General features: G+C 40.9%; 1 protein-coding gene across 1 annotated transcript in view; it reads left to right on the top strand.

Moving 5' to 3' along the window:
- Nucleotides 1–441: 441 nt before the first annotated feature.
- Nucleotides 442–16,712, top strand: part of LIFR (leukemia inhibitory factor receptor alpha) — a gene marked incomplete at its 5' end in the record, with an annotated part of 24,690 nt that continues 8,419 nt past the window's right edge. The window contains 10 exons of the mRNA XM_009069693.1: nucleotides 442–576; nucleotides 2,290–2,453; nucleotides 3,255–3,429; nucleotides 3,713–3,997; nucleotides 4,877–5,006; nucleotides 6,821–6,984; nucleotides 8,565–8,710; nucleotides 11,447–11,612; nucleotides 11,767–11,837; nucleotides 12,286–12,499. Of these exons, the coding sequence (XP_009067941.1) occupies nucleotides 442–576; nucleotides 2,290–2,453; nucleotides 3,255–3,429; nucleotides 3,713–3,997; nucleotides 4,877–5,006; nucleotides 6,821–6,984; nucleotides 8,565–8,710; nucleotides 11,447–11,612; nucleotides 11,767–11,837; nucleotides 12,286–12,499 (1,650 nt within the window). The remainder of the gene's footprint in view (nucleotides 577–2,289; nucleotides 2,454–3,254; nucleotides 3,430–3,712; nucleotides 3,998–4,876; nucleotides 5,007–6,820; nucleotides 6,985–8,564; nucleotides 8,711–11,446; nucleotides 11,613–11,766; nucleotides 11,838–12,285; nucleotides 12,500–16,712) is intronic.

Genomic DNA, 16,712 nt, shown 5'->3' on the forward strand with positions numbered 1-16,712 from the left:
ATATATATGTATATATATATATATATGGATAAGAACATGGTTTAATAATGAAACTGGTGCTGGTGCTAGGTTGACAGTTGGATTTGATGATTTTTAAGGTCTTTTCTGACCTGAACAATTCTGTGATTCTATGACTTTGGTTAAAAAGTCAGGTTTTCACTTTGAAGTGTTCTCTTAACAACTAGGTAGTTACATTATACAGCTAGTGCACAGCCTATTACTATGATAAAAGTGACTCAAAAGATGAGGGAATGCCTGTTAATCTGATACTAGCCAAAGCCTGTGCAAGTCTCACTCCTTCACAAACTCAGTATGGAGCTCTCTGTTACATTACAGAGAATTTGTATTTTATTAGTGTCCAAGAATAAGACTTGCCCTCACTTCCTAACAGCTGAAATAACTGCTTAATCCTCTGTCTTTTCAGTGGTCTCTCTTCTCCAGTGTGTTTTGAAACTGAGGAGAAAAGGGTCAAGATTCCAGTCCCGGAGAGCTCCAGCACAGTGACAATAACCACAAAAAGCATCTCTGGAACTCCTTTTCCTATCAAAAAATTTGAAATTCACAAGAAAGACCTCTGTAAGTACCAGGTTTTATGTGTGTACATAAAGCCTCTGTACTATGTTTAACATTCCTCCAGATGTGTATATGCTTGCAGTTTTCTTTGGCAGTGTTCCCGTATGTAAAACGTTGATATGCTGAATCCATATGAAGCTACCATACATCATAGGTTGTTTTCTTTAACCCTTCAGGGGAAAGAAAACTCCTCTTACCCATAGATCATAGCAGAGAAATCAAGAGTGGAACATGAGGAGGAAAACAAAATACAACATGGTTACGTCCCCCACTCTCTGCCCTTTTTTGTCCTAGGTATAAGTTTGGAAAGATTTGTAAACAAATTGCTAATCTACATACCGAGTTGTATACATAGTGTATAAAGTGCTTTTGGTCGGAGGTGGCTGAGGAAAGGCAGAATATATTTCCTAGTGCCTGTTCTTCCACTTTGAAAGCTGAATAGCTACAGAGTGAAGTAGTTTACTCCTTCAATTTCACAACTCTTCAAGGGAAGTTGTATCTCGCTCCTGACAGGATCATATTGTCTTAATATATGCTTAACTTGCTGTTCTGTTCAGCTGTAAATGAAACTGAGAAAATATATTTATGCTTGGGATGTAGACTACTTTATATTGGAGTCATAGATAAATTAGACTTTCTCCACTTCCTTCCATGCAAAGAGGGAAGTGGTAAACTGAAGATGGCACTGACACCATCTGCCATGCTTGCTCTAATCTTTGGGTTTGGTTTGCCTGCTTACCCCATTCTAATGTTAGTAACACTTCTTATGCATGGCTCAGTTTACAGTTGAGAGCAGCTCAAGAACTTTAACAAAGTGCAACTCAAAAATATTTGGGCAACACACTGGGTTCTCCAAGATCTTGCTGTCTCCAGGCAAGATGAGTCTCTCAGGCTCATGACGGGTTATCGCAGGCAGTGTGTTCATCATGCTGAACACTTTGCAGGCTCTCAGAGCCTTGGCAGGAACTGAAGTTGGATGTATCACACATTTTAAAAGCATGTTTTATCCCGCACCAGGCCCAGTGAACTGCCATAACCCTTGTATTACCATAGTTCTTGCTTCTCCACCTCTTGCTTCACCACCACCCATTAATAAACGCTTCTATTTAATCTCCCTGTCCTGTCCCTATCATGATGTCATGCCTTTAAATATTTCTTTAACCTAAAATCACTTTCCCCATGGTCTTCTTCAGAATCTCACGTGAGCTTCTTCCATCCTGTGATTCTGCTCTCCTTTCTCCCTGCTCTCACTTTTGTTCCAAGTCCCCATTTTCCTACTGGTCTCCAAAACCTGCATCTTTTAGGGATGATTTTCCATCATCCTCCCTAGATGTGTTCTTATGCACACTTCAGAGACTGTCACCATGTTTCCTTTATGTCTGCAATATTGATTGAAGGTTGTGAAAAATGGGGTATCTTCCTTGCTATGCGTTATGAAGAGTCATATTCATGATCAGCAACTTGCACATCTGCATGCTGAGATATTCAAAGAAAGTTCTACCTGGTGATTCACCAGCACCTGTGCTTTCCTGAGAACTTTCATACTTAAGTAATGACAGACCCCATCTTGTTCTAATTACAGAGGTTAAGTTACATGTTTAGATGGCTACTATCCAGTTTGGAGCAGAGGCATATGGCTGTTAAACACCTGTAGGGCTGGTGTTGCTGAGTAATGATTTGAACATGGCTTTTTTTCCCCTCCCTCTCTTTTTCAAGCATTTGTTCCTCTCACTCCACGCATTCTTAGTTTAACACCTGACTTTTCAACTTCCACATTAAATGTGAAGTGGAGTGATAATGGATCAGTCTTCCCATATGGATCGGATGCCATTTGGCAGATTCAGATACTCCGAAAAGAAGCAATGGAAAACGTCACACAAGTAAGTCCTTTTCTTCCTTTATGAAAAATGCATACACATTTTTTCCCTTGGTAATATTCTGGGAGGTCATTTGAAGAAAGCTGAGAATGATGAAGATTGTAGACCGTTGCAGAGCCTGAGTGTAGTCATGCTTCTTGGTAGGTAGCTTCCTGTTAAGTTTCAAAGTTATGAGGTTGCCGACTACTATATTGTCAGTACTTATTAATAGTTTCAGCACTTTAGATTTTTTAAACTAGTACAGGGATTTTTTTAATTAGAATTTGGTTTTGGATTGGACGGGCATTTTACACCATTGTCTCTACTTCTTCAAGAGTGTCTCAAGTATCAGTGGTCTTTGGCTGTTCAGTTTGCTTTTTTTCTTTTTCTGTAACCATGGTTCTTCCAGGCTAATTGGTAGCTCTGTTCTGTAAATTTCAGGAATGGAGCCTGAGACTAATACTAGACTTTCATTCTGGAAAAGTTGGAACCTTTGACTGCCTGGGAGAGGCCCAGGATACTGGGATGCAGTATATACCTTATTAAATGCTTGGCAAGCTTCCTGTAATCCTTCAGATGTTTACCCTCTGGTATTTCTGGCAGGTAGTCTACCTGGCTGGTGGGCTGTTTAGCATCTTAGGCTTTTGTCCAAGTAAATTCACAGCACAACTGAAAGCAAGGTGGGACACTCCAATAATCTATCATGGTTTTATGATTTATTTCACCTAATTTGCCATTCTGTTGACACCTGGGAGACTATATGTTATTACTAACAGGTGTTCATAAGCTCTGTCTTGATTGGTTTTTGGTGTGAAAACTTTGCAGGCTACTTACTACTCAAAACTGACCCGTGAAGATGTCATTCTTTCTTGGAACTGGACATCAGATATGCCTTTGGAGTGCACATCACACTATGTGAAGATTCGCTGTTACATTAATGTAACACAGTTTGTTGGCCTTAAGGATTGGAGTGACTGGAGCCCAGTAGAAGTGATCCCTGGTATGTTTGTTCCCTTGCCACCACAAGGACTTTGATTTCTTTATGACATGTAAGACAAAATCAGAGGAAAAACATTGGGCTGCTGGCGCTTCTGCCTTTGGGGGTGTTTTGATTAGAGAAATAATGCAAGCATTAGTTAATGAAACCTAGTAAACATTTGTCTGTATGCATTAAAGTGCTCCTCAGTCACATTTTAGCTGATCAGGACCGTGTTTACAGAAAATTGTTCCTGTGGGGTTTTTTGTTAGTTTTGTTTTGTTTTCTGTTTTTCCTTCTCTACTAGGAAAAGATACTGAGCCTGGTGGGAGTGGAGTGTTTCCACTGGACACTGTGGTGGCAGTAGGCTCAGATGTGACAATGTGTTGTGTCCATAAAGAAGGTCAGCGCATAAAAGGGATGAATTATGGATCAAAACCCTACACAATGATACACCTGAGCAGTCGGAGCCATGCAATCAGAGTGCTAAATGCCAGTGCTTCGGATGCCAGTGGGACAAATGTAGTGTGCAGATTAGAAGATGAGATGGATGGATCTGTCTGGATGGATGGAACTGTCTTGTTTGTAGGATGTATGTATCGTTTTGTTTACTAACATCAGGAAAATTACTTTTAATTACTTTGAGACTCTTAGGATTCTGCTGGGAAACAAATACTATTGTGGCTTTTTTTCCTTTTACCTCTAGGGTGTGAATTATGTGAATATTACTCTGCTACCTTTAGCATAGAGCTTTCCTGTCTCGTATGTCTCAGGTGTACAAGATTTGAAATAAGTGCTCTGCCTAGTGTCACGTTAGCATGGTTACTCTCTCTGCTGGGAACACTGCCCCTCTTTTCCAGGAAGGCACTCAACACTGCTCTAGTACGGGAGCAAAGAAGAAGACTTGGAAGAAAAAGATGAACACTTCCAAAGCCATGATGAAGAGGATGAGCCATTCAGGGCTTGCTTAAACTTTCAGATTCACTGTGGAATTCCAGCTAAATGGAACCATCTCCTTGACATGACTTGTTTGAAGAATTCAAAACAGTGGTGGGACTGGCATGTTAGAAAGTGTGTCACACAGCAAACAGCATTCTTGCATTGCTCAGCAGCTAAACTAATGCTCAGAATTTCAGAAAAGTTTTGGCAGAATTTCAGTAAAACACTTCCAGGTCAGAGCCTGGAGCTTGTGAGCATGTTTGCTTGTGATTTACCAGCTTACCCACCCACTTTGAATCCTAGAGTCAAATGTTAGTCAGATGGGGCTGATAATAAATATCCATTTTATCGTGATTTTCTAAAAGCATATTACTTATATGGCTGGAGTGTAATTATTGCCATGTATTTGTGAAGCACACCATCTAGACCCAACGAAGCTAAATACCAATGCTTTCAGGAAACCAGCAACCCAAAAGTCACAGTAGGCTGTCAAAACATCAGCTAACTCTTTTGGTTTCCTTTCATGGTACAGATGCTCCTGATATTCCTGAAAACCTCAGCTGTGAAACATCCAACTTTCTGTTAATAAAATGCACCTGGAAACCAGGAAGACCCAGTGGACTATATGGAGACCGAAGAACAAAGTACAGTTTATTTGAAAGGTAAACCTTATCAGTACTGAAAGCAGTAAAAGGGTACAAGTGGAATACATCCATTGCTGCCTGTGACTTACTGCACCATGCCTATTTAAATGAGATAGTCTTTATTGTTTAGAGCCTAAAATACTTTTCAAGAATTTCTGGAAATTGTGACTAAACTAAACTTGGAAAACCCTTGTCTAGCTGTACAAAATTCCAGTGGGAATTAAGGATGACTTTTCCCAAAGACTTATGCCATAAACTCATGAGTAAATAATGGGCTTAATGTGTCAGGCTGTCACCAACATGTAGATAAGACCAATATGAAAATACTAGGAGATAGTAGGAGTAAATCACTAACTGTTAAAATGTTTCTTATGTGCAACCTGGGGCAGGATATCTATCAGACATTAACTGAGCCTCTTCTAGGGAGGGTGACAGAGAAACAATTGTATGAGAGGTTATGGGGCATTTACCAAATGCCACCAGGAAAAATAGCAGTGAGCCCATTTCTATTCTCCCGTCAGCATTAAGAATTAAACAGTGTAGAGCAGGCGAAGTACATGTTATCTGGAAAACATTGAAAGGGACAAATAACACTCATGTCATCCACAGAAGGAAGTCAAGACTGGTGTCCCACCACATTGTCTTACGTGGTAAGCCATGGAAAGTCATGGAAAGTGAAGAATCATTGTTTGGAATAGCACTGGCAAATGGGATTCCTTGGTGGTTGTGATTAACAGTTAGTGAGGAGTTAACAAAATTCCCATGGTGAGGAGGCTTCCATGTAATTCCAAAGGAGCAGTCAGGGAAAGGAGCCAGGAGAGGCCTGAGTCACATAAACTAATGGGAAATGGAGTCTCATGGAGGCTTTGAAGCAAGTCAGATGCAATGAGGATTGAGTTACAGCCACAGATGTCCAGGGTTCTAGTGCTAAAAAAGTAATTGGGTGAGGGGATAGAGTGCAAGGAGGTGGACAAAACAGAGCATGTATTCAAGGGAAAGGAGCTACCATCACTGACTGCCCATATTCAGCTTATGAACAAGGATGTAGTCCAGTCTTTTTTTCTCAGCCCAAAGGTGTGAGGAGATTAATGTAGTGCATTTCAGGGTAGATGTTGTCATCCTTGTTCTCAGCCCACACTGAGCTATTGAAATAGGGAGTATGATGTGGAGAGAGCTCAGAGCTCAGCTAGAATACAGAAAAATGCCTGAAGGAAGAAGTTAATTAAACTTGAACTACTGAACGAAAGGCTTACATAAATTGTAATTAACGCAAATATCTGTACATACATACAGACACGCACTTTAGATTTTACCCCCAAAGATGTACCACTGGTCTTGGGTGTTACCAGACTGCCTCTTCTGCTTTTGATTAAAAACCAGCTGGGGCCAGTGGATGTATTTCAGGTAACAAGGCCTAGTTTACATTTGACAGGGATAACAGACAATGTGTGTAGCATCTCCCTAGGTCAGAAGGCAATTAAGAAAATTCTTTCAATGCAAATGTGTGCTGATCTGAACAAAGATACTTTAAATCAAAATCTTAGTTGGGACTTGTGAGGTGGTTTTACTGGACCTACCTGTTTTCCAGGCTTTTGAGAAGTGAGAGAATGGAAATGTTATGCTAGTGTAAGAGAAGAGTTTCATGTGAGAACAGGGCAAGTCATGACTGATGCCACTTTAAGCTGTATTTTGGTGTTAGATATGCCTCTGCAATCTGTAAGCCATGTGAACTGAACCCATTGTTCTGTGCCATGTTTTCAGTCTAGGCTTCTGACCATTGATAGAAATTAACTTCAAAAATTAAGCTTTTCCCTCTCCTTTTTACTTTGTAGAGTATCTGGTAAAAATGTTTCATGCCAAGTCAGTGAAACAAACAAAGAGCGTGTCTGTGGCTTTCCAGTATTGCCTGATCAAAAAAACTATGATTTCACATTAGGCGTCTCCAATCCTGTTGGGCAAACAGAGTCATCTCTTTTGGTTGATATAACTCAAAGAGGTAAGACTTATGACTTAGAAAGGCAAAACAGTATGCTTGCTGCATGCTAACCATTTGTTTGGTTTGGGTTTGAAGAACACTGACATGATACTTTGCATTATTCTACTTCATTGTCACCAGCTTTTTGTCATATCCAGTAGTTTGAACTTGAAAATAACCAAGGACATGTCCTGAAGCAATGATGAGGTGTACAGGGAGATGTGAGTTCTCAACAGCAATGCTACTGGATTGGACATACTGCTGTGTGATAAATACTACTTGTGATCTAATAATTAGCCAGCTGCTGTTTATCATAGAATTATAGAATGGCTTGAGTTGGAATGGACCTTCAAGATCATTGAGTTTCAACACATCACACACATTCCCTGCCACCACCACCTCCCACCATAGGCAGAGATGTCACCCACTAAATCAGGTTGCCAAGGGCCCCATCCAGCCTGGGCTTGAACACTTCCAGGTATAGGGCATTCACAGCTTCTCTGAGCAAGTTTATGTATTGCTTCATATTTTATTACACAGCAGTAATTAAAATTTACATGTAAGTTTATGAACTGTGGATGATCCCGTATTTCAGTGTCTGCTTATAGGCAAAATATTACACAATTTTACAGCAGAAGGGTTTGGAGCATAAAAACTTAGCAGTAAAAGGTAATAGCAGGATTATTACATGCTATTGATAACAGCCATGATCATCTTCTTTCATGGTGTGGAGAAGGAAATAACTTCTTTCATTAGACATTCAGTTTAAACAAGGAAAGGGAGATGAACAGCTTTCTAGTGCTGTCTTCCCTGCCCTTTTCCATCTGCCTCCACAACTACACCTGTGGTTGTAGGAGTTCCTATTGCTTACAGTATTCCACTGTTCTCCAAAAAAACCTGAATTTAAACATGAAGATGGTGCTTTTTTTATATTTTTGTCTAGATCCCAATTCAACTAGCCTGAGGTTAGATTTGTTACAGTAAGTTGGCAGACCTGAGAAAAGCATAATTTGTTTCTGTTAATTATAAACTGGCTGTTTTGCACTCAGGTGTTATGGCTGCTATTTCCCATTAGTTTTCTTTTCTTTCCCTCGCTGTCCACTTAATTCCCAACGTAGAGTACACATTTCCTTAGGGGTAACTGGACCAATTCCAAGTAGATAATTTTTTCTCAGATGGCTGTAAATAGTAGTTCTGCACATTATTGAAAAATCCTGTGAAGGGAATTTTGGGGAGGGAAAGGTCATTTAGGAGTCTTCCTCTGTCCTAGTCTGCAGATTTTAAGTTCTAACTTAAAAAGTGCTCAGAAGTTGAACAAAGTTAAGTGAATTTCATCCATCACTGTGGTCCTCTTAAATAGCTCGTGTTTCACTTCTTTGGTAAAGTCATTAAGAGGGGAAATGTTTTTCTCTGTTTCCAACTCCTTATCACACATGCCAGTACACTCAGTCTTAAGTAAATCTGTTATCATGTTTGATAGCTGAGAGGAGTGTCAAGAATGAGAATGCTTAAAGGTGCCTTCCCAACACCAGTTGTCCCAGTTGCTGATTGAATCACTTATCCTTCTTCTTGGAATTGAAGTTTTTTCTTTATTTTTAAAGTTCGTCCAAAAACTCCAGAAAAGTTTGCTGTTTCTGGGAACAACTCTACAAGCGTCCATCTGCATTGGTTTATAAATGGCAGCTTTGCTGGGATCAGGATCCTGTGTCAAATTGAAATTAGCAGTGGTCACTCTGAGCGAAAACTGGTAAGTGTTGCTTTTAATGGATTATTTTTTTGGCTCAAATGTTGATCTTTTTCACTGAACTAGTCACATTTCAAATTCTTTGCTCACTAAGATCTTCATTCTGATCGTCTTATTAAATGATTAATGTAGTAATGAGTAGTAGTTCATTTATTAAAATCAGAAAACTTCCTGCTCAGCTCTGTGGTTGCCTGGATTTTGTTTTGTTTTGTATTGGGTTGAGTTTTTGTTGGTTTTAAACAATTTAGAGAAAAGTCAAATTACACACCATGTTATTTTGTACTTGGAGAGGGTTCATAGTGCTTTATGCTCGCCCTTTAGGTAACAGTCTTTGTGCTTTGTCCTTCCTGGTGCAAATGCACTAACACACACTTTTTCCAGGATGCACCACTGCCCTGCAGACTTCACAGTAGTTGTTTCAGATCTTGTGGTCTGCAACTGAGTTTCTCTTTTTATTTTTTCCCCCTCAGAGAACAGTTCGTTTGCTGTCAGCAGTTGACACACATGTGGTTGTAGTAGGCAGCTGCTAAACCTGATTGTATGTCATTGATGTAGAGACAGGATAGGGAAGGGTTGTCCCACTGGTCGTATCAGTAGGTAGTCCCCAGTGAGGATCTCTGCAGCTGGAGACAAGGTGGTATTTCTGGGTGGGGTTCAGATTTTTGATCATTCAGTCTTTGGCTGCTGCCTGGTTTTGATGCTCTGCGTCACTGACTGGAGCTGCATATTTGCTCTGCTGACTGTCAGAGGAGCTTAGGATACTAAGTTAGACACCAACATCAGATACTGAGTGTGGGTGGTGGAAATAATCTATCCTCTTCTTCCATATGGCTTAGCTTAGTGTGGGGTGATCCGTGTCACTTGGGAAGCCAGATGAGAACTGCATTTTCAGTCGGCATAGGATTTATCCCCAGTTTCTTTGTGCATTCAGATGTCTGACCATTTTGGGTAGACACATGCTGAATTCTCAAGTCTTGGTGCACAGAGCCTGAATTTGTAATTTGAGCATGTTAACCTCAGAGGCTAGTTTTCACAGTATTTGTTTGATTTTTAGCAGTATTCTGTTACCCTCTGCATTTAGTTGCCAGTTGAGCACATCTGTTGGGCATAGCCTTGAATAAAGTCACTTAAGCCACAGAAATGATGCAGCTAAGATTGAAGATAATTATATACACGCCTCTGAAACAATAGGGTAGTAGTTAATGCATGCTCTGTAAGAGTATTTTTAAAATACCTTCAAAGCACTTAATGAGTGTGGAAACCTTGAGCTTTTGTGTTTTCTCTGTAGTGGCATGTGTTAAGTAGTCCTAGAGATTAGGTACTGCAGAGGAACTCATAGGTATTTTTGAAATTAACAGGAGAAGGAACTGGCTTTTAGACATATATAGCAGCTCAAATGGATTAGCTGTTTGGATTTTGATGTGTAGTCTCAGATACTCTCACCTGTAGCTGTCTGCACTTTTCTGCTTCCAACGATTACTGCTCCTGGAGCAGTCAGCAGGGAAAGCAAACACCCGAGTGTCACCCATACCCAACTGAGTTAGCTTAAACTGCTAAAAAGGTAGATTTGCACAGTTCTGCCCAGACAGAGGTACACAGCTTAAAACCTGGGGCACACATCTGTTTGTGAGCTCTGCTACCAGACCAGTGAAGAGACAGTCAAGTCTTACGCTGCCACAGTGGTTTGTTTCCCTGCACCTCTGTCAGAGCACACAGCTACAGATATTTTGTAACACAGCAAACAGCGTGGTAGAAGATTTTACAGCTTTGTTATGTTGTCATTGATTGCTTAATAAAAAAGCTTCAGGAGTTCTCTGTAAGAAACAAAAGTAGCTGTGAAATTGTTACTGGATTTTACATGGCATTTTGAGGATGTTTTCAGAAGCATTTCCATCCGTATGAGAGACTGTTGGCTTTTCCAGTATTTTTCAAGTTGTCATTTGGCTTTAGAAATGCACAATTAGTTGCATCTCAGAGTCACTTGGAGTCCAGTTTTTGGCAGCTGTGATGCACATGTGTTATAATTAGATTCAGTAAAAAATATTCCCAGGCTTAGGGTTTCTTTAATTGTTTGTGAAACTGAAACACTGCCTAGACTCACACCATTTTAAGAATAATAAGGAGAGACTAGTCCTGTCATAAGAGCTGTGAACTGAGAACACCTGGGTAAGACTTGGATACTATCTATTGAAGGAAAAATGGAGGAAGGAGTTTATCTGCATGATAAACATCTTGCTTAGACAGACTGTCTTTAATATGCTTCTGTGCATGCCTGTTAGGAAAAAGGCCTCTGTCCCCAAGGTCTGATGTGAATGTTCTCAGTGGAAGTGCAGGTTCTGAATACTAGAGGTGAAATCCTGGCCTGCCTTGTGTGAGCAGTTTTGCTGCGTATGGGAGAGAAGGAGGCTGGACAGGATGGATGGGAAGCAGCAGCATGCTACCACGTGCAGAGCTCATCCTGTTGAGGGCTTATCAGTGATACCTTTCCTTTTCATGCTGTACATCTCAAAGGTGCTACCTGCTGTCATATTTCAATTTCTGTGCTATACATGACTTTATTCTGGAAGAACTCTGAAAAGTTTTCCTTTCTTTTTCAGTATTTTCTTTGTAGGGCTTGACTGCAGCTTTCACACTGTCAGGATTCTTGGGGGAAGGTATCACCTGTTTAGGTGTTGACTTGCAGCGTAATCTATGAGGGAAAAGAAATGTATGATGTCAATTTCTCTAAACTTTTAACAGCACAACGTGTCCATGCCTGGTGGGAAGTTATCAACTTACAGAGCTCAGCTGAATGGACTGCGCCCATATACCAAATACCAGTTCCGTGTGCGCTGTTCAGCTGCTGACCACTTCTGGAGGTGGAGTGACTGGAGCAGGGTAGAGGAGCACACAACACCAGAAGCCCGTAAGTTTGGCTGACTCTTTGATGATAAAACGTTGAACTTGTGAAACCATATATTTTAAAATTAGTCATATAAAAAACTAACTTTTTAATATATGGGAAATTGTCTACAATGCAAATTGGGGAAAAACCCCTACCAATCTTATTTTTTCCTTAGCTCCTGCAAGAGGTCCAGATATCTGGAGAGAGAGAAGTCCTTCTGGAAAAAGTCTAAAAATCTTCTGGAAGGTAAATAGGACACTTAAACTTTTGAAATATTATGTAATGTAACTCGGTGGAAAAACATTTCCTTACGTATTTAAAAGTTAGGGAAGTTTATAGTCCATAAACCAGACTGCTTTAAATAACTTTTAATAGAAACATCCATTGATACAAATATTTTTCCTGAAATTAGAATATTATTAAAGTTTTGTCATTCAAACATTGCCGTTAGAAGCATTTCACATGAAGAATTAAACTTTTTATACATCTCAACTGAAAATTAAAAACTCAACAACTTGTGTGTTAATTCTCATTTTTGAGTCATTTTTTTGCCTCAGAGTCTTACACAGTCATCAGACTAGATCAGGAACATTAAATTCATATAATCTTCTTCTATATATTGTATATTATCTTCTCCTGTATCTTTTTCTGTATATCACATTTTGGTTTTAATGCACTCTTTGTCTATTCATAGCCCTTATCCCTTTCTGAAGCCAATGGAATAATAGTGTCTCATGAAGTGTCCTGCGACCTGCAAGAGACACCACTGGAGTATAAAGTAGTCACTGAACCCTCAAACAGTACTGAGATAAAACTTGGAAAAAATGACTGTGTCATTAGTGTTGTAGCCAAAAACCATGCAGGCTCATCTCCGCCTTCGAGAATAACAAGCGTGGAACTTCCAAGTGGTGAGTTTCCCAGCTGAGAGTTAAACACCTTCAAAGTTTGGGGAATACCTGGGGGGGGTTGCTTATTGAAAAATAAGGAAGATACATGCTTTGTTTGTTTATGTTTATTTGCCCACTCAAATCTACTTGGTGGGGGAAAAAATACTGCTTCGCTTTTAGGGTAATGTCTTGCCAATTAATTGTGCTCTCTACATAAAAGAAGGGTGATAGTGTGCAGTCTCTGCAGCTATTTGCACTTTTCTGGAGACCTCCCAGGAACAAGAAGAATGAGGCTTCAAAGCATTGGTGTGGATCCCTCATACTTAGGGAGCTTAGTTTATTTTTGTGTGTTCTTGTTGAAACATTGAGTAGTGTTTCACGCTAAAGAGAATCAGAATGAAGTTTTGGGGATGTTGTGTGGCTTTTTAAGGGGAGAATTGTCAGTTTGATGCCTGTGAGCTCTGCAGGAGAATATTAATTGGGCTGGTCGGTAAAGTGTTGGCATCCTTGTGCTAGGGAGCCAGTGTTTGAAAAGGAGGTAGGGCTTTAGCTTCCCAATTAAGCACAGCCAGTCTTTCTGAGGGCTTTTGTAAAGGGAAATAACTGAGCCAGATAATGATTGTCTGCTCCTAACGCTGAGCTTGGAGAGAAGATAATATTGCATGTGGCTATTGAGAGTCTGTGCTTCCTCGCATGCCAGGGAGAGTGTAATCTCCCAAAGCCCAAACCTTTAGCTCCAGATTCCTCCCTTTAGCTATACAGGGAGGACAGATTTACACAGTGAGGCTCTCTCTACCTGTTTGCCAGGAGCATGGGTCTGCTTCTCCTTGCCCACCCAAGGAACAGGTATTATGGTGGCTTGCCTTGCACCTCAGGTTCTGATAAGACAGGGCCCTCTCTCATAAGAAGAAGTATGCTTTGACTGAGATTCACAGTGAGATCAATGACAAAGTGACCTGCTTATTAGATGAAGGGAAGGCTGTGGATATAGTCCATCTGGACTTCAGTAAAACATTTGGCACTGTCTCCCACAGTATACTTCTGGAAAAACAGGCTGCTCCTGGCTTGGATAGGTGGACTCTACAATGGGTAGGAATCTGTCCAGATGGTCATGCACAGAGAATTGTGGTTAATGGAGCTAAATCCAATTGGTGGCTGGTCACTAGTGCTGTTCCCTAAGGCTCAGTATTTGGGCTGGCCCTGGTTAACATCTTTATTGATGATCTGGATGTGGGGATTGAGTGCAACCCTCAGTAAATTTGAAGATGACACTAAGTTGAGTTGGAGTGTTGGTCTGTTCAAGATCTCTACAGATCTCTCTAAAGAGAGACCTGGACCAACTTGACCAATGGGCTGAGGACAACTGCATGAGGTTCAATAAGATGAAGTGCTGGTCCTGCACTTGGATCACAACAACTCCATGCAGTGTTACAGGCTGGGGGAGGAGTATCTTGAGAGTTGTTTGTCAGAAAGGGACTTGGGAGTGCTGGTTGACAGATGGCTTAATATGAGCCAGCGGTGTCCATATGTGGCCAAGAAGGCAAATAGCATCTTGGCCTGTGTCAAGAATAATGTGGCCAGCTCTAGGGAAGTGATCATCCCCCTGTACTCATGTTGGTGAGGCCACACCTTGAGTACTGTGTTCAGTTTTGGGCCCTTCACTTTATAAAGGACATTTATGCACTGGAGCATATCCTTCAATGGTCAATGAGGCTCACAAAAGGTCTAGAACACATGTTACATGAGGAGCAGCTGAGAGAATTGGGTTTGTATAGCCTTGAGAAGAGACAGGTTCAGGGGTGACCTCATCACTCTCTACAACTACTTGATAGGGGATTGCAGAAAGGTGGGGGATGGTCTCTTCTGCTTGCAGTGACAGGACTAGAGGGAACAGCCATAAGCTGAGACAGGGGAGATTCAGAGTAGATACAAGAAAAAGAAATTTATCACTATTAGGGTGGTCAGGCTCTGGAACAGGTTACCCAGGGAGGTGGTGGAGTCACCATCCCTGGAGGTGTTTAAGAGGCATCCGAATCTGGTGCTGGAAGATATGTGTTGGGGTTTAGAGGTTACGGTAGGGTGGCAGGTTAATGGTTGAAGTAGATGATCTTAGAGGTCTCTTCCAACCTTGATGATTCTATGACTCTGTGAAAAAAACAAAGTTGTTTCTATGTGAGGGAAAACCATTGCACTTCATGTTTTTTGTGCTTCTCCAAAACACAGAAACAAGAATGAGTAAGGTTAGAAGGGACTGCACTGGGTCAAGAGGTTCAACAGCCCTGCTCAAGCAGGGCCATCCTAGAGTACATGGCACAGCATTGCACCCAGGTGGTTCTTGAATATCTCCAGTGACAGAGACTCCACAAAGTCTCTGGGAATCCTGTTCCAGTGCTCAGCCACCTGCCCAGTAAAGGAGTTCTTTCTCATTTTCAGGTAGAACGTCCTATGCATCACTTTGTGCCTATTGCCTCTTGTCCTATTGCTTAGCACCACTGAGAAGAGCCTGGCTCAATCCTCTTGGCACCCTTCAGATACTTACAGGCATTGATGAGGTCCCCTCTTATTTGCCTCTTCTCACAGCTGAGCAGCCCAGTTTCCTCAGCCTTTCTTTATAAGAGTGATGCTCCATTTTCTTAATCGTTTTTGTTGACCTCCACTGGACCTGCTCCAGGAGCTCCAAGTCTCTTTTGTACTGAGGAGCCCAGAACTAGCCACAGCACCAACACCAATACCTTGAATTATATTCTTAGTCTGTCCTTTGGAGGGACAATATAAATAATTGTATGGGACAGTTGATTGATTGAAAGTGCTTTTACAGCTCTCCTTCAGCAGTGAAAGAATGAGAGTCTGGGAGTCAGAGAGACCTCTGTAATATGTTTGTGGTGTGGGACAGCTGATGGCAGCTGGAGCTTTGCATGAATTTATAGCTTTCTCTTGGATGTCTGAGTTCCCTTTTGTGTTACCCAACTTGTACTCATTAAAGATTTTCTCCCAAGTTGGTATAGGAATTATCTGAGTCACTGACTGGAGTCATGAAAGATGACTCATTCTCTGAACTGGATGACATTTTTGCCCAAACATCTTTTCTGGCTACTTCCTGTGTACAGTCTGTAAGTGCTTGCAATGTCCATAAGAGAGCAGTGGCTTTGAAGCTGGAGATCTGCTGAGGTTGTCTGAAAGCTGAAAACACAAACAAAGGATACCCTGCCTTAATTAATTTGTCACTGTCTCTCAAAAGGGCTCTGTAGAAAGTCAGGGCATGTAATCTGGCTGTGCCAGGCTATCCGACCACAGTAGTACTGTAGTGCTAGTAGTTATTTTCTGCTAGTCTAGGTTGCAGCTATAAATACACCAAAATGAGCAGTACCGCCCAGTGTGAATTTCTAGTCATCTAGCTCAGGAAATATAATTGAGTGTGGTGTATTAAAGCGATTTTTAGAGAGTATGTTCTCACTGTCAGTAAAATCTCTTTTCTGTAAATAGGGAAATTAAAGCAGTCTAATTAGAAATATTGTATCTTCCAGCATCATAGAAGTGTAGTTTCACTGGATACCTAGTAGTTTTTCAGGGAAAAGTATCAAAAGACTTGTGTAGTTGCTTGTTTTTTTAATCATGTGTCTTTCTCTCGCCATGAGCAAGCTAGAAAAGAATTGTACACTTAGCTGTATGTTAAGATTATTTAGAAATAGACAGTCTTTCAATGTTCACAGCACGTCTGTGAGAGTAGAGTTTTCCTAGGACTGATTCTTAAAAACTGTCCTTGCCCTTCAGCCTTCCATAGTTTATGGCCTTAATAACATGAAATAATAGACTCAATAGGGAGCATAAATGAGAAAACTGAAAAAGGAAAACTGAAACCCTGAGATTGTTTTTGCAGATCTGTTGTGGGGCCACCACTGTTGTGGTGGCCTTTGGAAAACATCCCTTAGCTCTGCAGGGTCCCATCTGATAGACAGCCGTGAAGGGAAGCTGCAGGAATCAGAAGTCATTCCCAGATCTGATCACTTCCAGGCCAGCTAAACTTTTGATAATCAGAAACAAGAAAAATAGACTAACGGCAATGCTTTTTTTTTTTGCCTTTTAATTCACCCTTGTTAGACTGAAGCCTCCATAAAGTTCACCAGGGACATGGTTATAGATGTTGATTCTTAGTGAAAAATGGTTATCTGTGGTTGGGCGAGTGACAGCAAGACACTTTGAAAGAAGCACAAAGGAAATCATTTGATGAAATGAC

Source organism: Acanthisitta chloris, unplaced genomic scaffold, assembly GCF_000695815.1.
Source record: "Acanthisitta chloris isolate BGI_N310 unplaced genomic scaffold, ASM69581v1 scaffold18852, whole genome shotgun sequence".
NCBI classification, from domain to species: Eukaryota; Metazoa; Chordata; class Aves; order Passeriformes; family Acanthisittidae; genus Acanthisitta; species Acanthisitta chloris.